The sequence below is a fragment of the Pseudonaja textilis genome, chromosome 2 (genome assembly GCF_049901715.1).
Source record: "Pseudonaja textilis isolate UNSWEBS1 chromosome 2, rPseTex1.2, whole genome shotgun sequence".
Classification (NCBI taxonomy): Eukaryota; Metazoa; Chordata; class Lepidosauria; order Squamata; family Elapidae; genus Pseudonaja; species Pseudonaja textilis.
Genome location: NC_141991.1, coordinates 158,110,019 through 158,132,875, shown reverse-complemented (window position 1 = coordinate 158,132,875; position 22,857 = coordinate 158,110,019). Strand labels below are relative to the sequence as shown.

Below are 22,857 nucleotides of genomic sequence, written 5' to 3'. Positions count from 1 at the left end.
TTGCTTGTCTTCCACAATTTATTTGCACTGACTTGCAGTGACCTCTCTATCTAAAATTTAATATCATCCCTAATGAAATTTTTTAAACTTAAGAACTAATTTAAGGGGAAATGCCACATTCATATATATCATCAATTGTTTAAGACTGAACGAGTCAGAAAGGTTGAATTATATTAGCAAGATATTGAAAATGGTTCCTTAATAAATATTTAGGTATCAATGACTTTAAAGAAAAATATGCTCAGTCCAATGGAACTATTTAATCAGAGAACTACTTAAAGCTTATCAACTTCTTGGTGCTTGAAGGACTAGTAACCCATTAGTTAGAGGTTATATATCAATTAATCCGCTAAATTATTCAAGAAAATTGGTATCTAAATCTGATTAAGTTCATATAGTTAGCAAAGTTTCAGTTGTAACAGACATAATCTTCCATTCCATTCCATTTGATCTGCATACTATTTTAGCTCTACCATACTTCAGTTTTAAACAGAAATCATATCCTTTTTCTATTGCATAATATTTTGATTAAATACTATATTCAGAGGATATGCAAAATGATGTTCAAGTAAATGATCTGAATTTAAACCCTATGTTTTATGGAATGCCATGAAAACTGCCTCTAATAGATATTTAGTATGAATTGTATGTTATATTTAAAAAGAATTAGTATGAAAAAATACAATGGAAGTAGGAGTTAAATAAAAAGAAATGGGATTTCCTGAAATTTATTCTGTTTCAAATACAAACTGCAAAGACTTATTAATACTGGACATTAAAGATATTAATGTACCTTTCATTTATGTGAAATATAGAAACTGTGAGATTGAGTAATATTATTCAGTAATATTAGTCCCAAGGCTATTGGGTATTGGAACTCTGTACTATTGGATATATGGAACGAAGAAAGAAATGCAAATGGAAAGTGATGGTCTATACGTGAAAGAGAAGTTCAATTCATACCTCTGAAGATTGTTTTAGCATAGAAGGTTGATCCAGCAATGTATGATAATAAAGAATACTGATAAAGGTTGTTACAAATCTGCAGTTGTAATGGTGCCCAGATATAGTCAAAGTTAAATAGTGTGTTTATATAAAAACAATTCGTTTATTCCGATAGTTCTGGTAAAAATCTATAAACTCAGAAACACTGCAGCTATAACTAGTGACCAATTTCAAAGGAAGAAGACATACAGAAACAAAACTTATAAGAAAAAATTAAAGTGTGGCACAGTAAAAATGAATAATGGAAATTATCAGCTGTGGAAATTCAACATGAAAGTGCTTATCTCCTTCTCCAAACACCAGGTCGACATTAGAAAGAAAGGTGCAGTGCAGGTAGAGGTACTGTATGTGCATGTATTGCACAACTCATAAGATGAAGCCATGAAGCTAGCAAATGTACAAACAAATTTATTTCTTGCAGGAACTAGTAGAACAGAAGAATAAGGGAGAAATGAATGCCAATCCTTTTAAGGTTAGAGAAATTATCAAGCAAACAAACAAGTTTCTAAAGAAAGACTGCTTGATCTGGAAGACTAAACAATCCAAACAGGTATCCAGAATGCTCAAAGAAAGGCAGACAAAGACAAGCCCCAAATCAGAGAAAGAATGAGTGAGATACTGCAGAATTATTTGGTGCACTGAACTTGACAGCAAAAAACAGAAGACTAGATATCAATCACTACATCAATGTAGAAGGAGGGGTATAGATTTCTGTCTTTGTATGTCATGCCACTCAAAGGCATATGCAGAATCTTTATTTGGATGTGCCTTATCTAGATGAAATGACTAATCAATAACAGCTATCATGACATTTCCACAGAAACAAGTAGACCATTTAGTACAGAAACATTTCTAATTAATGGATTTGCAAGTGAATACATATATAAGATATCCACCTTGGGCAGAAATGCCTTTGAATTGCATCATATAAAGGGAAAATTGATTCATACTTCATCAGACATGAACAGCCAAAGAGAGTCAAGATGCAAATTCCACAGAGACTTCTACCAGAGCACAAAAGACACTAACAACGTATTTTAGCATCTTAATTGATGATTGTGCCGTTAAATATATACCTTACAAAGTATAAAGATGCAATATAAAAATGTAGGTGCTGGCATACCAAATTGTTCCTGTATAGTGACCCCAAGGAAATTATTCAAATTGGAGGGCAGTTGTGCAATTTTCATAAACTCAGCTGTGGTCTTCAAAAGATTTGGGGAAGGGCAGAATGAGTTTTGATTAATGTGCTTCCTCCCACCTTTGATTTGGGAGGGCAGTGTTTCAGTTGCAAAAAGTGCTACCTCCACAACCTACCTTTATCAGATTGAGGTTGCTTCCCTCACTTTCAGGGCAGCCATCCTTTCTCTTCCATCCCCATCTCACTTGCCTAGAGGGGAAAATCCACTGCAGTACTTATCATTGTTCTGAACCTGTGGAAGGTATGTGTATGCGTGTCACTCTGAGCATCCTTCACCTACTCCAATCATCAGTGGAACAGTTTCCTTTAAAAAAAACTCCAGATTTACATTAATTTTCAATTTGTGCATTGCCACAGGAATATCAATCACACAATGTCCTAGAAGATTGAGTCTAGCAGTTCATTATCTTCTAAAGAGTCCTGCATGAGGAGTCTTGGGTCACAATGCCAAGGAAAACATTACTTTTGAGAGAGAATACCTTAGACCAATGATAGCAAACCTCAGAAACAGCTGACTGACATGAAATGTCCTCAGCAAATGGTTAGTGTAGTATTGTGACATTCTCACATTAGGATGTTAGGTATCCCAAAACTAGATCTAAAGCCTGATTCTAAACTGGTCTACTTTAAACAACTCCTGAAGAACAGGGGCTATGGTATCATGTAGATTTCTGGCAGAAGATTTCAGTGAGTAACTGTGACCACAGAAAAATACATAAACTGCTTGCTTTAATGGGGAAAGGACTCAGCATTTCTGCCCAGAAAGTTTGTGCTGGACAAGTAGGATCTACTTAAAGTATACTGTATGGTCTTAACAATATCCAAGCCAAGTCATATAGATCAAAACCAGCACTTTGAATTGTATCCAGAAGGCTATATTTTTATCTTTTTGAAGCAGATATGCCAACACATGTAGAAGAGTACTGAGATGACCTTGGAGAAAACATTGCTTTGGTTTCGCATGAGTAAACATGAATTTAGCCTGAAAAAAACTGAAAGTATAAGAAAGAAATTCAACATTGCCTCACTTTGACTCTCTTTGATGTAAGAGGGAGAGGGAAATGAGTTAGGATTTCAATATTTTATTTAATATTTATCTATTTGTTTGAATGTATTAGCTGCTAAACTTCAATGGACTCTAAGATAATGTTATTTTAACCTATGCTGATTATATATAGTTAAAATTCTAGTATTTTTTTTAATGATGTTGGTTTTCTGATCTTGACTACCTTGAAGGACTGACAGCATTCAGGTTCTATGCAAATAACAACTCTTATTCACTAATAAACAGGATGCTGAATTTTTTGTCAACTGCATTTCAAAGACCACTGCATAATTTAGTCACAAGAAGAGTATGAGTCACTGTTGGCAGGATTATCTCCTACAGAAAGTGCCACAACTGGCACACCAGTTGAAGCTGGACAGAATCTCCCTTCCCCAACCATGGTCTCCATCTTTTATCTGATTTTTGTCATGAATCTGGAAAGACCTCCTCAGACCATGTACCTCCTTTTTCAAAGAAGGTGATATTCTGTTCAGATCATCAGATGGTTTTTGGTCAAATAGTGACCAGTCTTTCTGGAATTCAATTGCAATCTATTTCTCCACACTTGGACCCTCACAGAATCTAGGCACAAGGTAAACACTTCTATTACATTACAGGCTTGAGGCCCAGATATCAATCTGGGCATTATAACATACTCATGATAGTCCATCACAAAGTGACAGAAGATTTCTCCCAGTAGGTTCATGTAAATTATTCTCTGCCCATACTATTACTTACTAAAAGTAAGGAAGAAGCAGAACCACTGCAAAACAGTGCCCCTCATTCCCAATCATTACAGGGATCTCAGAAGATAAGAGCCATGGAAGATAATTAGTGCCAACAAGAAGTAAAAAAGGACCAGAAATGACTCCTTGTCCTCATCCAGGTCCCAAATAGATCTCCCACCAGCACAAACAGATTGGTTCCTCTTGTCTGTGTGGGCATGGAATGAGAACAATCTAGATAATCCACTGAAATGGCTAGATCCAGGAGGAGCCTCTTCAAGGCAGATTGTATCTTTGCCTCATTCAAGGCACATGCACTAACCCCTCTTCAAACAAGGAGTGATTATCTCCTTTACCATCCAGCCATTGTCTAAGTGATGACTGATTCAGATTGCAAGCCACCCTTCTCCTGGAATGGTTCAAGTTTAAGGGTCACTTAGACCTCAGAACAGATATCACTGATGTGATGACTATGCATTGTTTGCAATTATATTGCAAATACTGTGATCATGCCTGAAATTGGAGTGACTTGTGGGACAATCACATATCGATCCTTAAAGGTAAAGGTTCCCCTTGCACATATGTGCTAGTCATTTCTGGCTCTGGGGTGTATGTGCTCATCTCCGTTATAAAGCCGAAGAGCTAGCACTGTCTGAAGACGTCTCCATGGTCATGTGGCCGGTATGACTAAATGCTGAAGGCACATGGAACTCTGTTACCTTCCCACTGAAGTGGTCGTTTTTTTTTCTCCTTGCATTTTTACATGCCTTCAAACTGCTAGGTTGGCAGAAGTTGGGACAAGTAACGGGAGCTCACTACGTTACGTGGTGCTGGGGATTCGAACCGCCAAACTGCCAACCTTTTGATCAACAAGCTCAGCGTCTTAGCCAGTGAGCCACTGCATCCCTATTACATATCTTTAGAAAGAGGTAAAGAACAAAATTACTAGGTTTCATATCAAAATGGAGCAAACTGAAACTTAATTCAGTTAAGAGACTTATAATAGTTTTAAAGAGAAAAGAGGATTAGCCGGTTTATAAAAGTAATCTAGCTAGCCATGTGTCTGATGTATCCTCCTGAAAAGCCCGTTCATCAGTTGGAATACCTGCAAGGACAATTACTCTTTGGCTAACTCATACCTTTTCAAAAGTGGAAAAGTATGGTATGGTTGAAGTTGCTGTTTAAGTCATGGTTTCCAACTTGTATGAATTATGAATGTCCATGAAGAAAATATAGTGAGACATCTTTCCTCTTTTGGTCCAGAGGGAGCAAAAGCATTTTTTGCAGGGTAAGTCAAAGAATAATGCCTCCCTACTTTATCCTGCATGGACTCCCCTGTAAATGCAGGGAGAGACAAAGAGTATCCAATTCCTACTTCTTCCTACACAAACTCATGATATAATTGGAAATACTTGTATATTGTGGAATCATGTTTTTCTTCTCACTACAGCCCAATCCCAAGACATAATTTTCCCCACTGGAGTAGGTGAGAAATGAAATCACGCCCCTATGCTAGAAATAGTTCTCCAAAATTCCATATAATGTGTGTTTTGGGGTTTGTGTGTTTGTTTCTCCCTCTGTGTGTGTATGTGTGTGTACAGCTTACACATAGTGCACACCTAATTAGTGATTACTCAACAGTCAGGTAGAGTTACTTAAGCATATATATTCTTTTGATCTACCAGAGGATGCCTTTAAAAGTATAGGGATTTTCTCAGGCTGTTTTATTTTTGAATCAAGTAAAATCTGACAGATTTTACTTTATTTGATTTAGCCCACTGTATTCAAGCATTTTTGCTGATAGGCAACTTTGAGGGGCAGGATGAATAAGCACAAATAAAGTTTGATGTGAACATGGTTATAAAATAACTATTTCTATGGCTTTTTTACATAGATATTTACTATGTAAAAATATCTATGAGTTTCCATAGAAATTGACGAATTGTATCATAGGGTATTTTAGAGACATGATGATGTTCATGTCTTTGAACATGATTTTTGAGAAAACTTGATGAACTGGTAAAATACAGCCTTCCTCATTACAGGGACTACCTTTGTTAGCAACCATTTGCAAAGTACTATGGTAATAAATGGTAGTAAACAGTAGTAAAGTAACCATTTGGCAACCAATGTGGATAATTATATCCAAATTTCTGCACCTGCAACCATATGCATCGGAGCAAGAAGAACACTGGCATTGCTACACAAGAGAACTTTATTTAAATAACATGGCAGCAACCTACAAACTTTGTATCCTCTGTCCATGTGTGTGTGTCTGTGAGAAAGAGAGAGGGAAGATGAGAGAGAGAGAGAGAGAGAGAGAGAGATGTGTGTGTGTGTGTGTGTGTGTGTGTGTGAGAGAGAGAGAGAGAGAGAGTAGTTCACTTAATGCCAATTTTACCAGAACAAATTGCAAAATAAGGACAGACTGTAAAATATAACTGGAGCAGGGTAAATATTGTCCATACTTTGAAAAAGAGAGTGGAAAAGATGGTATCAAAAAAAATCCAAAGAGCTGTAGATTGGTCACTTTGCCATTATTATCTGGGATGATTCTAGAGCAGATCATAAAATTATTCAGACCGTGATACTATTCAGTAATAACCATGGATTTGTTAAAGGTAACTCTTTCTATGCTAGTCTTATCTTATTTTTTTTAATTAGGTAATTTTCTTAGCAGATTTTCTTTGCAGACTTCGATGATTTCAGCAAAGCATTTACAAAAAACTTCCAGATAATCTCATTAACAAGTTAGTTAAGTATATGCCAGATAGTATAAATCAAGAGGATACATGACTAATTAAAAATGTTACTAAAGGATTGCTCATCAACAGCTCATCATAAAAATTATTATCAACAGAAAGATTTTTCAAAAATGACAGAAAATATGATTTATTTTTATTTTTCATTGGTCAGACTTCAGATGAATTATTGTGTACAGCTCTAGACTCCAGACGAATTATTGTGTACAGCTCTAGATTTTACATTAAAAAGGATTCAAACTAACTGGGACAGATGCAGAAAAGGGCAATGGAGAATTTTGAGGCTAGAAATAAGTCAATACCTGGAATGTTTAGCCATGGAGTAAGAAGACTGAGAGATGATACGATTCTTGAAATGTTGTTAAACCAATCACTGGAGAAAGCAATTATGTTTGGAATAGTTAGCAGCAAAAGGAAACCAGGCTGTCAAAGAACAAGATGGCTGGGCACCATCAAAGCTGACACCAGCCAGAGCATAGAAAAATTCAAAGAAGTAATGCAAGATTGGAAGATGTGGAGAGACCTGGCCCCTAGGATCACCAAAACTCGGACAGGACTGAATGGATAACATCATCTTCATGTCAAACCAAAAGAGAGGAGGACCCATTCTTTATCATTCCAGGATGCAAGAATAATGGCTTAAATTATAGGAAGGCAGATTCTAAGTTAGAAAAAAGCTTCCTAATATTAATACTAGTTTGACAGCCAGAGTGGACTCCCTTTCCCAATGAAGATGGTCAAGTGGAGGCTAGATACTAGGCAGCCATCTATTTGTGATGCATAATTTGGATTTCTGCATTGCCCAGAGGCTGGGCATAATGACTTAATGGTACCTTCCAATTCTGAGATTCTGTCTTGTAGCTAGTGATACCTATTTTGTCGCTACACAAATTAGAAATGGAAATTTAATTTCCAAGATCATTAAATGCTAGGGATATTAAACATAGACAAAATTAAGTGATGAATAATTTAGATTACGAATCTCCTGGCTTAATCATAAGGTTCATTTCTAGAAATATTCATGAGGAAAGGAGAAATCTGTATCTGGTTAAGTTTCAGACCTGCTAATTTATTTTTCTCTTCACTTAATTTTTAAAGATTTTCTTAAGCAAAAAAGTCACCTACTGTGAAGCTGATAGCTGCAAAGAATGGCTGTAAGCTAGATTTTATGACTGTTTTCATAATTATTTTTAATTGTGAACATCTTCAAGTAAAATCTCTGCTGTTTCCTTGTTTCGTCCAGAAGCTAACACCTGACTTTCTCAATAACATTACCAAAGACAAAACATATGATCCAATTTCACTGAAGAAGCAGTGTAGCATCTCATGCCTCTTAATGGAATATTATACAACCCTCATTTATCTCTATTCACTTACTCCTGATATTTATTTCATGCGCTATCCCTGAATGCCATTTTTCTTCCATTATCATTTCAGATGTTGGCTTCGACTTGACACCTATTTCATTTGGAGTTTTATAGGACCTGCAACTTTGATCATTATGGTAAGAATTCTTAATTAGCTATGCTGTTTTCTGGAAATGCATCCTTAGGATCTTGCATGTCTTGCATCAAATGTAACTTAATTGGGAAAGGATGATGTCAGAAACCTGTCAGTGGTAATTTCCATCATGGATGAACATTATAAAAATGTTTTGCTTTAAATCGCTGAAGATATTGTCACTGAATAGGAAAAAGCAGACTTGGCCATATAACGATAGCTCAAAGAGAGCAGAGAGTAAGTCTTTGCAGGGGTACATCTACTGTACCAGTTAGGCCTTTTGCTGGATCAGGAGGTCCTTCAGATAGTCATTCATGCCCTGGTCACTTCACAATTGGATTACTATAAGCATGGGGTTACCTTGGAGGCCACTCAAAGATCCAGCTGATACAGAATGCAGAGTTACAAACAGTGATGGTGATACTGTGCTATGGTCACATGACCCCACTGCTTTGGGAGCTGCACTGGTTGCACAGTTGGCTTCTGGGTGCAATTCAAGATGCTGATTATGACTTTTAAAGCTCTTCAGAGCTTTGGACCTATGGAGGGACCACTTATCTCCAATTGTGTGTGACCCTCTGTTCCATCTGATACAATCAGGGAAGATGGATTTCATCTTATGAAATCCATGATGACTCTTCTCGGTTGTATCATCTGCCCACTAGCTCAACATCCCCACCACCCCAGGTTGTTCAGCTCAAAACCTAGTTGTCTTTCAAGGCCTTCACTCAAAATGGCCCATTCAGTTAAGTTTGGTTTTTATAGCTGGTAGTATTTTTCTTCCAGTCAGGTGCAAGTTCTTGTTATGTGTATTGTTTTTTCCTTTTTATTTGTAATAGTTAAGGAGTTGAGTAGACTCAAAACTGCATAATAAATGAGTAAATATGCATATTTCCTTAAAAGACCACTTTTCTGTAAAACTTTTCAGGAATATTCATTCTTTTATTTTTCAGTTAAAATTAAAATCAGAGAGGACTTTTTGAGAATTCACACTTATTTGTGTGAAAATAAATCTCTGGTGGATTTCTTCAGGATTAAGAAGAATACTGTACCAGTATTCTTTTATGGGTGTTTTCCTTGTAAGAAAATGATTCAGTGCAAAACTATCAACATTTTTTCACGAGTGTTTTTCTCCCCATGCCATTCACTTTATCTGTTTCCTAGACAAGATAATGGAAAGATAGACTGATAGAGTGACTGACTGATTGGCTTTTGGGGCTAGTTTATTTACTATGTGTTATTTGAGAGTAATCAAACTCTACAATGCATCATTCCAGCCAGCATGTTATAATATTTGTGAGTTTTGAAGGTAGAACACAAATCTGAAATAGAAGAGAATTTTAGATTTTAAATGGCAGGTCACACTCCAGATATAATTTATTTAGCCATATACAATCAGCAAGATCTATATTTATAGCTTTACTAGCTTTACTAGCTAGTAAATTCACTCAGTTGCCTCCTCTGATTCACTTGGATTCTTGGTGTCTATTGGAACCATTATCCTTCAGAGAAGATTTGCTGCTCACAAAATTACTGCAGTGAGCTTTGTTTCCCTGTTTTATATTTTTTGCCACCAAATAAAGCACCAGGTCTTATTTTGGGGGGATGTCATCCACTGACTAACCTCAATTGCGTGTGTGTGTCCCCATCCCCCCACTGCCTCCTTTTTGCTGTCAGAGGCCTTCAGGAACTTCTTCTTCTGCGGCCAGGAAGGCTTTCCTGAAGGCCTCTGCAGCTGATAACAGAGCTCCGGATTGATCAGGAGCTTTGTTATCAGCTACAGAGGCCTTCAGGAAAGCCTTGCCAGCCTTGCTGGTTGCAGAAGAAATGGGCCAGCAAGGCAGGTGTTGGGGTGTGCAAAGCCTCGCTACAACTGTCCACAGGTAAATAGTAGGGCAGCTCTACACACCCCCATCCCCACCCTAGCTTAATTTTTACCTGTGCACACTGGAGTAGGCAGGATCTTAATTAGGGCTTATTTGGGGGGGTAGGGCTTATATTGGGTGCACATGTAAAAATCAAGCTCAGGATAGGTCATATTTTCAGGGAAACAAGGTATTTGTGTAGTGACATGCTTAGAATGCCTAGAGGCTAAATAGAGTATTGTCCCCTAAAGGCTCATATCTCATAAAGGTCTTTCTTTTTAAGTGAGGGAAGACATTGAGTAAATTCACTCAGTTGCCTCCTCTGATTCACTTGGATTCTTGGTGTCTATTGGAACCATTATCCTTCAGAGAAGATTTGCTGCTCACAAAATTACTGCAGTGAGCTTTGAAAAAATATTAAAAAACCCTCTGAGATTGAAATCATTTTTACATAATTCAGTGTAAGAGTATGATATAACAATGCTGCCCTCAAAATGAGAAAATATATAAGAATTAATGGCTCCCTTTAAAAGGATCAAAGCCTTTTGGAGAATTTTTGTTTTCTAAAGACTCTTTTTTAAAAAGTTACTTTGAAAAATTCTACTGAGCAGAAATGCTAAATCTGGTTTATTCTGAGTTAAAGGTGACATTTTTAAAATCCAGGATCTTAATGACTTACACCAAACTAGTAGTTGAATATGTTGAAATTGCCTAGTTTTCATAATGTTTCAGGACATTTATAGAAACAAAGTTCTTGTAGTGTAAGGGAGGGTATCTCTACCTTGTCTATTGAAATCTACTTTTGTCTATTTTTATGGTACTGCTTTTTATTTGCAGTGTCCTACATACGGTATTACTAATCTGCCTTGTTCAATCTTACGAGTCTTATATATCAATCCTAGAATTGCTTGAAGAACAAAGATAAACGAACTCCAGAGATTCAGTGATCCAATGTGTCATGTTTCTCTTTTACTATTAGAAAAACCATTAAAACAAGTTTATTGGCATAGTTTTGTGAGTTTTATTTACTGCTTTTCTATGAAAAGCTTTCTGTTTTCCATGCAAACTAAAAAAGTCCAGTGGACTTTATCTGCTGTGGATAATGCAAATAGTATAATTCTCATTGAGTACATATCAGTTTATTCCTCTTCAGACTTGGAGGTAGAAGGTCACAGGACAAGAATTCATCCATATAAAATGAATAAGTATTTAAATATACTGCCAGAAAAAGGTTCCTAATCTTCCGGGGAGGGGGACAACGACATCTACTCTAGAACATAGATTCACCTTTACTGTGTGGTATGGACAAGTAATTCAGTCTTGAGCATCTCTCTCTGCTTTTGGCAACTATTATAGTCTATAAATAGTTGTACCATGTCAAAGAGAATTAGATTCATCCTTTTTCCTTATAACTTGCCATTTTATTTTATTTATTTGATTTTATTTCAGCTTAATGTAATCTTCCTTGGAATTGCCCTTTATAAAATGTTTCATCATACAGCCATTCTGAAACCTGAATCAGGGTGTCTCGACAATATCAAGTAAGTAAATCCTTCCCCTTTTCATTATTGTTTCCAGCTGAACTACACAATGGAGTACCAAACTAAGACACTTGTGTCCTCACACTATACTTATGTCCTGAGTGAAATTAAGGGTGTCAGGTGTCAGAGACAATTAAATAACTAAACTAACTTGCAGCAATTTACTGTGGATTCCCATTAGTGTTCATGTTCTATTATTCAGTTTTTCACACTAATGTCTTGCTTTGGGTTGAAGGGCAGGTAAGTCATATTCAGGCATAGCAAGCACATTGGAGTTTCTTTTTCAGGAAGCCATGGTGAGGGTCAGTAATCTTTCAAAATGATGGACATAGGTTTCAAAATAATAATAAGAAAAAATAGCAAAAATATCACAAATATGAGGTTTTTATGACATTTTAGCAATGTCTTTCTCAACATTTGTGTCAGATTTCAGAAATCTTGCGAGACTTTGGTCATATAATTATATATAGTTTGGCAGTTATATGAGTGCCATTAGGATAACAATATAATTTGTACTTAATGTTGAAACAATGAATGAAGAGGTAGGAAATAATTTTATGTTGTTGGTTTAATTCATATTGCTTGAAATATTTTGAATGCATGGGTGGATTTTTTTTCTTGATTCAATGTTAGCAAGAGTAATGTCTGGCCCACTTTTCTATGGTGTAATATATTGAATGTCTGTTTCTGCTTCTCTGTTGGAGTGACTATGTGGCCCTTGGATGATTTTGTTTAAATAAATCAAAACAGAAACAAATCATGAGCACAGTTTTAAAAATGAATACTTTGAATAACAGTCTCTTGAATTAAACAAAATTGGCAAACAGATTTTTTTTTAACATTAAAGGAAAGTTGGGTCAATTATTTAAAAATAATATTATTAAAACTAGTATTTAGAAAGACATTACACAAACTGTTTCAGAAAGATTATCAGAGATTATTACAAAAAAACCACCACTTGCTTTCTTTTCATGAGGAGATCTGCCACCTTTTGCAGCATCTTTCCTCTGACACTTACAAATACTTTCCAAAATTACATTTAGAAGAAAAAGCAAGGAACAGGTATTTCAGACCTTTAGCTACTCTTAATCTTGTAAAGTAGTCATTCCTTGTCCTCATGTAGGCGACATACAAGAATACATGCCTCTGTACATGCATAAAGACCTGGTGACTTCTTTCAGCAGCACAACAGATACTACTTCTATCTCCCCACCCACCCACCCACCTTACACTATGTGTGTCTATGCACCAAGACAAATTCCTTGTGTGTCCAATCACACTTGGCCAATAAAGAATTCTATTCTATTCTGTTCTATTCTGTTCTGTTCTACAGTGGTTATTTGAACACATAAATGTCAAGTGATTACTGTTGAAAGAAAGAAGATGGAAAACTGTTGAAAGCACACACTGAAGCTGTTTTTGAAAAAAAAATGTTCAAAATGGTGAAATAGATTGAAAAGGCAATTGATGGTCTGTATTTGCTTTTTGAAGAGAAATTGCTCAGCCTATGAAAAGAATTCTCTTTTAAAAGCAACAAAAAATAATCAATCCATCATTCTTGTCAGTGAGCATACACAAACCTCTGTCCTCTGTCTTCATTTTGTGTGTGTGTATGTGTGTGTGTGGTAGGGGAAGGTGAAGAAAAGTGTTTGAAGAGAACTTCAAGAGGACAGCTGATCTATGATACTCTTCAAGACCTCGATGAGTCTGTGGCCCTTAAGTTGGGATCTATTATCTTAAAGCTTCATTGAGTTGGATAATAATCTCTTAGCTTGATTCAGGGGGGGTGGGGGGAGTTGTGTTACCTTCCTTGATGATCAACTGGGAAAAAATTCTATCTATCTAATCTACTTCCCTTTCCAGCATTCCTAAGATTTCCAGAATTAAAAATGGGTTTAGTGACACTCTTAATGACAAGAATTTAATGAGTAGTTTTCTGAGTAGACATGTAGGTATGTAGATGCATATGAACAAATCATAGACAATTTGATGTCTTATCACATCCAATCACTGACAGAGAGATCTTATAGGATTTGGGGAGCAAGGTGATGACCCTCTTCTCCTGGAATGTGATCTGGTTTCTTGTCTGCTGGGGAAGAGAGATTGAAATGGGAGCATGTCATGGCAGACTGCCCACCCTGGTTGTCCTGTCACCTTACTTGAAGGTCAAGAGGCATCCTCTTGGTATTGCTGCTGATCCATAATTATGAGTCATCATGGTTAATAATTATTGTAAACACCTTCCAATTTCTAATGATTATAAAACAACACTACTGCAATTAGAATACTGTTTGTAATCCACTCCTGGAAAATCCTCAGTCTCATAATTATCACTACATGTAAAAACCAATTTTACAGATTAAAAGTACAGCAAAATGTCAGCCATAATTATTACAGGCAGAAAAATCTTTTTTCCAAATAAGGCTGTAAGATTTGGTTAAAAAGATGAAAGATAGAGTTATAAAATTATGTGAGATAAATTACATCCATTTCTGTCTGTTGTCCAATGAAGCTGATTTGTACCAAGAAAAATTCATACCGTGAATTCATAGCCTTGCAGCCAAAAGAATCAAAGGGAGCTTAAGAACACACTGGTTGCAAATGTAGCAATTAGAACAGTGGTTCCCAAAGTGGGCGGTACCGCCCCCTGGGGGGCAATGAGATGCCTTAGGGGTGTGTGCTAAGAGGCAAGGGGGCTGGCAGGGGGGTTCTAAGAGGTGGCAGGGGGGCATTTGAGGCACCGGCCCCGCAGCGTCATACCATTGACTGTTGCACTGCTCTGTAGCTGGTGCCTCGAATGTGGCAGCTCTGGTGCAGCAGTCAATGGCATCCGTGGATCACCTAGGGAGAGGCAGAGGAAGGGGGGCTTTGACCCCATGCCAATATCCAGTATCCCGCTCAGCCAAGCCCACCCCTCTTTGTAGTTACTGTGCCTGACAGCAAGTTCACAGGCTGCCCCTCCCGCCAGGGATCAGCTTCCCAAGCTTCCCCCCATGGGGCACTCACATCATAGAGGGCAATGCTGTTCCCTCCTTCCTGGAGCAGGGCAGGGTTGAGGAAGCCCAGGGCAGGTAGCTTTGTTCTACTTTCACAATGTGCTGCCACTGCGTTCAATGCGCTGGCTCCGCAAACTCACCCCATTGAGCCCCTCCGGTGCAACAGTCAATAGGGTGACCCTGCAGGGCTGGCACCTTGAATGCCCCCCCCGCCACCTCTTAGCGCCCCCAAGGGGACTGACAGAGGGGTGCTAAAAGGTGGCAGGGGGGCATTTGAGGCACCAGCACTTCAGGCTCACCCCATTGACTGTTGCAGCGCCTCGAATTCGGTGGCGGCAGCTTTGCTTTACTTTCCCAAAGTGCCACCACTGTTGCATTCTGTCTGTCTACTTATCTACCTATCTACCTACCTATCTATCCATCCATCCGTCCATCCATCCAAAAGGTCTGTCTGTCTGCCTGCCTTCCTGCCTACTACCTGCCTGCCTGCCTGTCTTTCTGTCTACCTACCTACTTACCTACCTACCAATATCTATCTATCTATCTACTTATCTACCTACCTATCCATCCATCCATCCATCCATCCATCCAAATGGTCACGGGGGGGGGGGGGCACCTGATGCATCAGATTGAAATGAGGCCTAGTTTAGACTGAGGCTCTTTTCCACATTGAAACGTCTTTGGCTTCTATTAAAGGTTTTGTGGATGAAACATGGTCAAGACGAAACATGGTCAGGAAGCTCTCACATTTTGTTGAGGCTTTAAACAGGATCCATTGGACCAGATCTCCACCCTAAAAGTTACTTTTCCCCAATGTATTAGAGTGCCATTTCTGAAGAAGGCAAAACCAAAATGTACTGGTAAATTACAAGGAGAATACACACACGCACACACACACATACTCCCTTCTAACCCTGCTGGAGCAGGTGATTGGACTAGAATAGATATCTCATTATCTTTCTCCTCCCTCCCTCCCTCCTTCCTTCTTTATTTCTTTTTCTTTTGTCCCTTCCTTCCACCACCACCCCTCTTTCTTTGTCCCTTTTTCTTTCTTTCCCTTTTCTCTTTCTTTTCTTTCTTTTCTCTCTCTCTCTTTCCCTCTCTCAAGCTCACCCCATTGACTTGACTTGCTTGGGCAGGTCCCTCTAGCTCAATGGAGTGGACCTGCGGGGCCGGCACCTAGAATACAGCAGTGGCGGCATGTTTGAAAAGTAGAGCAAAGCCAGAGGTCGGTAATTTTTGCTGCAAAGAATCACAAAAGCTTCTGGGTTGTGCACAAGAAGGGACACACATGTCAATGCAATTCAGCAACATAAAATAAAGAGATACAAATAAAACAAATCAACAATTGTCAAAGCATCTCTGATTAGATTTTATTCACTACTAAAATCTAATCAGAGATGCTTTGCCGATTCTAGTCCAATGACCTGCTCCAGCAGAGTTAGAAGGGAGTGTGTGTGTATGTGTGTGCATGGCTGTCAAAACTCCAAAAACAAGTCAAGTATCTCTGGAGAGGCCAGTCATAAATTAGAACACTTGCTAAACAATGGGCCATTAAGTGAGGACCGCTTGTTTGCCAGTCACCTACCCATGCCCAGCCAGTCACATGACCAGAAAGCCATGCCCAGCCAGCAAGCCATGCCAGCCAGTCACGTGACCAGCAAGCCACGCCCATCTAGTCATGTGACCAACAAGCCACACCCTCAAATTAGGTCATGCCCACAGAAATTTGAATCCCACCCCAGGTGAGGGGTACTGAGGATGAGTTTGTAACACCAAAGAGGCAGTGGACTGGAAACGTTTGGGAACCACTTAATTAGAATATAGAATAATAGAAGGCCTTGGAGGTCTTCTAATCTAATCCAACCCCCTGCTCAAGCAGGAAACCTTATACCATTTCAGACAGTTTTTGAAAATCTCCATTGATGGAGCACCCACAACTTCTGAAGGGAAGCTATTCCATTGGTTGATTGCTGTAACTGTTAGGAGTTTTCTCCTTAATTCTAGGTTGCTTTTTTTCCTGGGTTAGTTTCCATCCATTGTTTCTTGTCTTGCCTTGTGTTGCCAGCAATTGTCTGCAATCCATTAAAGCCGCTGTATCTTTTCCTAGCATCAATCCATTAAAGCAGCTGTATCTTTTCCCAGCATCACAGTGTTGCCTTCCACAGCTACTTTATGATCACAGAAAACACCTATTTGGTTAACAGAGTTGCAGAGAAGTTCTGTATTCACAGTCCTGCATAGTCCAAAATACCTTTTTGCCTTGAAATTCAAAGTACGTATAATTGACATAACTTACTTTGCCCAGAAAGCATTACTAGATTGTCTGTATAAAATTGGTTTAAACTTGGAAAATAAATATACTAACCACCACCACTGTTGTTATTTGTTACATTATTATATGTTACATTCAGTATCTGAAGTAATTAACTGAAAATTGTGAGAAGGCTGGATATTAGATCACATTGATTAATCTAAAGCAAATATTTTCTTCCACATGCTCTGAATCTTAGTTTAGTTGACAAATGCTGACACAACTGGTAGGTCTGCTGATATTTAAAAAAAAAAGAAATTGAATGCACATGTTTCTTTGGATTGCTCTTTGTGGTAGATAGGAAATCATATCTATTTAGAACATTCAATTTAGTTTGCTGTACAGAATAAAGCTTCTGTATTACTTTTTCTTCAGCTAGACTAATCAGGTAGAGAAGCTGTGTTCAACGATTATTCACAGAGATACATTTCCAGTGAAATATTCTTGAGAATCTGAGAATGAAACAAAAAGAAATAAAAGCTTTTCTACTGATACTGTCTTAAGAAGTTAAGATAAGTACACACAACTCTGCAGTCAGAAAAAGAACTTGCTGTATATTTGCTGCAAGAACAAAGTTATAGCCATGCTTTGTGGATCAAGTAAAAAGAACTTGGAACAGTAAGTGGCCATATTTCAGCTCTTAAGAAAAGACGATTTGATTATATCAAATCAGTTCTGTGCAGTTGGAATTCAGACATAGCTTTTAAAAACTCATAAAGGAAAAAGCTCTGGTTCTCTAGACAAAGCATCGGAAACTATGCTGAACGGACAGCTAGAAATGAACAGAGTGGATTCAACTGTACCTTCAAGAGGACAAAAAGAGTTGTAAGAGTTGGTGACTTGCTACAGTGAGGAATAGAAATTAGAAATAATATATGCTGGCCAGATCTGCTGGCTTTATCTGTGTGCTGTTTCCCAGAAGGCCCATGAAAAAGCAAGTGCTTAAATTCATCAAATAGATCTTTCAAAGAGTCTATGGCAGTGTTCCTCAACCTCAGCCATTTTATGAAGTATGGACTTCTATTCCCAGAATTCCTCAGCCAGCATGGAGAATTGCTAGCCTGGCTGTGGAATTCTGGGTGTTCAAGTCCATACCTCATAAAATGGCTGAGGTCGAGAAATGCTGGTCTATGGAGTTTCTCAGTCATGCAGATCATGGTTATCCCAAAGGCGCTTTTTTCAAAAGGCGACTGGACTTTTCTTTATTTTCTTGAAGAGATTTCATTACTTATCCAAGAAGCATCCTCAGTTCTGCCTGAAGGCTGGGAAAATGGAAACATTTATATTCCTTGTAGTCATCTGGTTGTTAGCACTTTGAAGGTCGGTCATGGTAAAAGAGGACATCTATGTTAAAATTGATCAGCCCTCTCTCAACAGAGGTGGAGGGATACAACACTACATTTCTCCTGTTTACAACACAGTCCTTTCAGCAGTTCCAAGAAGATTCCATCTCCATTTGCACTCTGATTCGGGTGACCCTGAGGACATAGATAAACCCCCAGCATTCAGTCAGGACTGAGGATAAGAAGTGAAATATCTTCAAGAAAAAACAAAGTCCAGTTGCCTTTTGAAAAAAAGCATCTTTGGGATTGAGTCACAATGTAATAGACTCAGTAATTACCCCAATTTCCCTTGAGAGACAAGAGCTGCAAAACAGTCATTTTAGGACATTCCTTTAGGACCAGAGGTGGTATTCAGCAGGTTCTGACCAGTTCTGGAGAACCAATAGTGGAAATTTTGAGTAGTTCGGAGAACCAGCAAATACCACCTCTGACTGGAGATTTTACAGTATCCTTGTGCCATGCCCACCAAGCCACAACCACAGAACTGGTAGTAAAAAAAAATTGAATCCCATCACTGTTTAGGACATAGTTTTCTTTCAAAAGGATAGAGGAAAGTATTTGGTGTTTAACTATTCTTGACTCAATTGTAATTAATTTAGTTAAATGTGCCCATTTAATATTGTAATATTAGTCAACCAAAGCTCAGCATAATCATATGTGTAAGTTAGATTTATAAAAAACCAATTTTAATAAATCTGTAGCCATGATTAACAGGGTAGATTGTAGAAATTGTTAATAAGGAGCTGAAAATGTAGAACTTCCTAAATAGATCGTTTTAAAAACAGAATTGCAAACAATTTCATGGTACCCAATGCCCTGCTCATAAAAGGAATACAAATTAAATCATTGCTGAAATGAATTTGCAACTTTATTAGTTAATTGGTTCCACTGTCAAACTCCAGTTAGGACATTTTTTGAAAATCCAAACTTCTGTATGATCTTTTTTCCACATATCTCTGCATGGTATTGATATAGCCTCCCAACCCATGAACTTTTTTCTCAAAGCTATTCATTTCCAGCTCTTGCAATTTCTTTTTATAAATTTGATTTCTGCCCCAGGTTCTTTGAATTTTTCCTAGAATTGGACACAGTGCTTGAGGTGAGGCTTGACCAAAGTAGAATAAAGTGAAACAATTACTTCCTGTGATTTGAAAAACTATACTTTTCTTGATGCAGTCTAAAATGAGTTTAACATTTTTGCTGCCGCATCACACTACTGACACATATTAAGTTAGTAATTGACTACTATTCCAAGATCTTTTTCACGAGTACTTTTACTTAATGAGATATCACTCAGACTATATTGGTACATTTGATTTCTGTTTCCTAAATGCATAACTTTGCATTTGTTAAATTTCATTCTTTTGAATTATCATCACCTTTTTCTGAATTTCTCTCTTCTAAGATATTCTGTTATTCCCCTCAATTTTGAAATAACTGCAAATTTGATAACCTCGTCTATTTCATGGTTATGATGATATAACAATTTTGATTAAACATATTATTTTACATAATAAAATGTTGAAAAGTGCAGGGCCCAGGATTTAAGTGTATAGTCATTCAGTATTAACTAGAGTTTAACAGTGAACTACTGATTAGCTGACTGATTTCAGTACAATGTTAGAGTCATCACTGCATCCATCTAATTGCTATCACAATATCCAGCCAATGCTTATCTAACTACTGAACTAGAATGTCAGGGAGGATTTAGTGAAATGTTTCGCTCAAGTCAAAATATATGTCAATATCATTCCCAGGGTCTACTAAAGAAGAGATAACTCTGGACTTCAAAATTGCTTTGACAAAATCATATGGATTTTGGTAATTACTGTATGGTTTTCAAGCTTCTTATATACTGCTCTCTTTTCTTTTCTTTTGCTTAAGAATTTTCCAGATCTAATCTTTGTCTCCTATATCTTTTTCCCCAAAACCATTTTACTATTATCAGACACATAACTATGGGCAAGAGTTTTGTCCAATAACTGTTAATAAAAAATATTAGTAATTATTTCTGTACTTTATTAGAATTCATGTTTTGTTCCCCATGTTTTTTCACATCTTTGTGAAGCCATTGAAAAAGATTACTAAGAAATTTTGCACATCTTAAAGCAACTATTTACTGAGCCCTCAAAGCTTCCTTCATACCTGGTATGCAATTCTGGCAGAAGACATCTGTTGTTTAAAATAATATTGATATGCTCTGTTGCATGTCTGCATGCTCTCTGAAGCACACATTGCTCCTTGAATCTGGATTTCTGCACAGACATAGCATCAGTGGTGTTCACCTAATATGTAAAAAAAAAATCAAGATGGTGGTTGTGACAGTGCAATAGAAACTCCATCTATGTTATGTCCGAGGCAATTCTTGGACATAAGTCCACACATCTTAAGTGTCTATGAAGATTTTTGGGACACATATCTTAAAGTTGCCACGTTTGAAAATTACTGGACTGGATTATATGCCCATTATATTTATCCCCAGATGACATTGTCACCCCACAAAACTCACTGAGGCAAAGGACAAGGCAGCTAAGAATAGGCAGAGCCTAAGTGCTATTTATTTATTTGTTTATTTATTTATTTATTTTATATTGCTGCCTATTTGCAACTTAAGGTGGCTTACAGAATAAAAAACCACATTTAAAACAATAAAAATTTACAAAAAGAATCAAATTAATATAGTACAACATAACACAATCACCCCCCCTCAACTCCCACCCCCTGCCCCAGCGACAGCAGATGACATGAGCCATATAATAGGCTCCATCCTGCTCTGGGTTCCCCAGGCCCACTGGCAGAACCAGGTCTTCAGCCCCTTCTAGAAGAGTATTAGAGTGGGGGCCATTCTAATCTCTGGAAGAAAGAGGGAGCCACCATGGAGAAGTCCCTTCTTCTGGGTCCCACAGCATTCCCTGCCTCCCGACTCTGATGGGTCAGGTAGATGTGACCGGCAAGAGACGGTCCCTCAGATAATCTGGTTCCAAGCCATGAAGGGCTTTAAAAGTGACAACCAGCACCTTGAATTGCACCCGAAAGCAAATCGGCAACTAATGCAGCTCCCACAGGAGAGGTGATACATGTGCATACCAGGCTCTGCACAAAACCATGTGGCCGCTGCATTTTTCACCAACTGGAGCTTTCGGATGCATTTGAAGGGCAGCCCCATATAGAGTGCATTGCAATAACCAAGACAGGAAGTGATTAGGGCATGAGTGACTGTGAGTAGGGACCGTTGGTCCAGAAAAAAACATAACTGGTGCACAACCTGCAGTTGTTCAAAGGCTCTCCTGGCCACGAGTGCCACCTGCTTTTTCACCTGCCCTAGATTACGCACAGGGTCTGTTTGGGACAGTACCACCCCATCCAAGACCAAAGGTTGCAATTCTCCCTGAGCCAACAAACCCCAAACCCAGAGCCATTCAGTTTTGCCAGGGTTTAGTTTCAACCCATTGCTCCCCATCCAACCCCTAACAGTCTCCAGGCACTGCGAGAAGGAGGACATGGCATCACTTAACGTACCATGGGCCAAGGCATACATATCATTCATTGTTTAGAACTCAGGACTGTTCCCCTGAGCTTGTGGTCTTTTGCCACTACTGCAGTGAGACCAAACACAAGCAATTAGCTCACAGAGAAATCTAAAGTAAGTTCAAGTGCAGAATTAAGTTTTCCCATGCTTTTCAACTCACAGCTAAAATCCTTTTATTTCTTCTTCTTCTTCTTCCTCCTCCTCCTCCTCCTCCTCCTCCTCCTCCTCCTCCTCCTCCTCCTCCTCCTCCTCCTCTCCTCCTCCTCCTCCTCCTCCTCCTCCTCCTCCTCTCTTCTTCTTCTTCTTCTTCTTCTTCTTCTTCTTCTTCTTCTTCTTCTTCTTCTTCTTCTTCTTCTTCTTCTTCTTCTTCTTCTTCTTCTTCTCTTTCTCCTTCTCCTTCTTCTTCTTCTTCTCCTTTCTCTCTTTTATTGGACTCACATAATATTTCTCCAAAACCATTGCTCTGTGGAATCACAGCATCACTGCTAGTGCCATTGAGATGTTCTTCTATGTTCAGTTTCACCCTACTTCACTATTCCACCTCCACAATTTTCTTCTGTAAAGTGCCTATTCTTTTTATTCATTACAGATAATTATATTCTAAAGTCAGTCAACACTTTAAGGGAGGTTTAAGCTTATCCAGTTCATTAATTCCTGATTCAAATTAAACCTTGTTTGCCTGCATATCAGCTATATACTATGTATATAATGCTCAACCTTAGAGACAGAATCTACTGTATTTTTGCCTCTGAATCAAGACAGGGTTTTCTGAGAAATCTTCTGCCTTGGTGTAAATTGCATGACTTACAAGGGTGATAGAGATTAATTCTGACTAAATCAATTAATTAATTCTTATTCAACCCTAGGAAATTGGATTAGGTCCCTTACTGCATTTACTGGATTCAACCCTTAAGTTGTCACAGTATGTAAATGTGCAATATTTACAGTTGCAAGATCCAATCTGAGTCGATGACCAGGACCAGAGATTTACTCTTCCAAGCTTTTGGACTTGTGATGGAGCCCATCTTCAG

At 38.1% G+C, this 22,857-nt stretch overlaps 1 protein-coding gene across 26 annotated transcripts in view; it reads left to right on the top strand.

The window, feature by feature from the left end:
• The window catches only part of ADGRL3 (adhesion G protein-coupled receptor L3), a 568,292-nt gene that overhangs the window by 430,360 nt on the left and 115,075 nt on the right, over positions 1-22,857 (top strand). For all 26 annotated transcript variants that reach the window (XM_087926212.1, XM_087926209.1, XM_087926207.1 and 23 more), the window contains 2 exons: positions 8,176-8,242; positions 11,553-11,644. In XM_087926212.1, the coding sequence (XP_087782338.1) occupies positions 8,176-8,242; positions 11,553-11,644 (159 nt within the window). The remainder of the gene's footprint in view (positions 1-8,175; positions 8,243-11,552; positions 11,645-22,857) is intronic.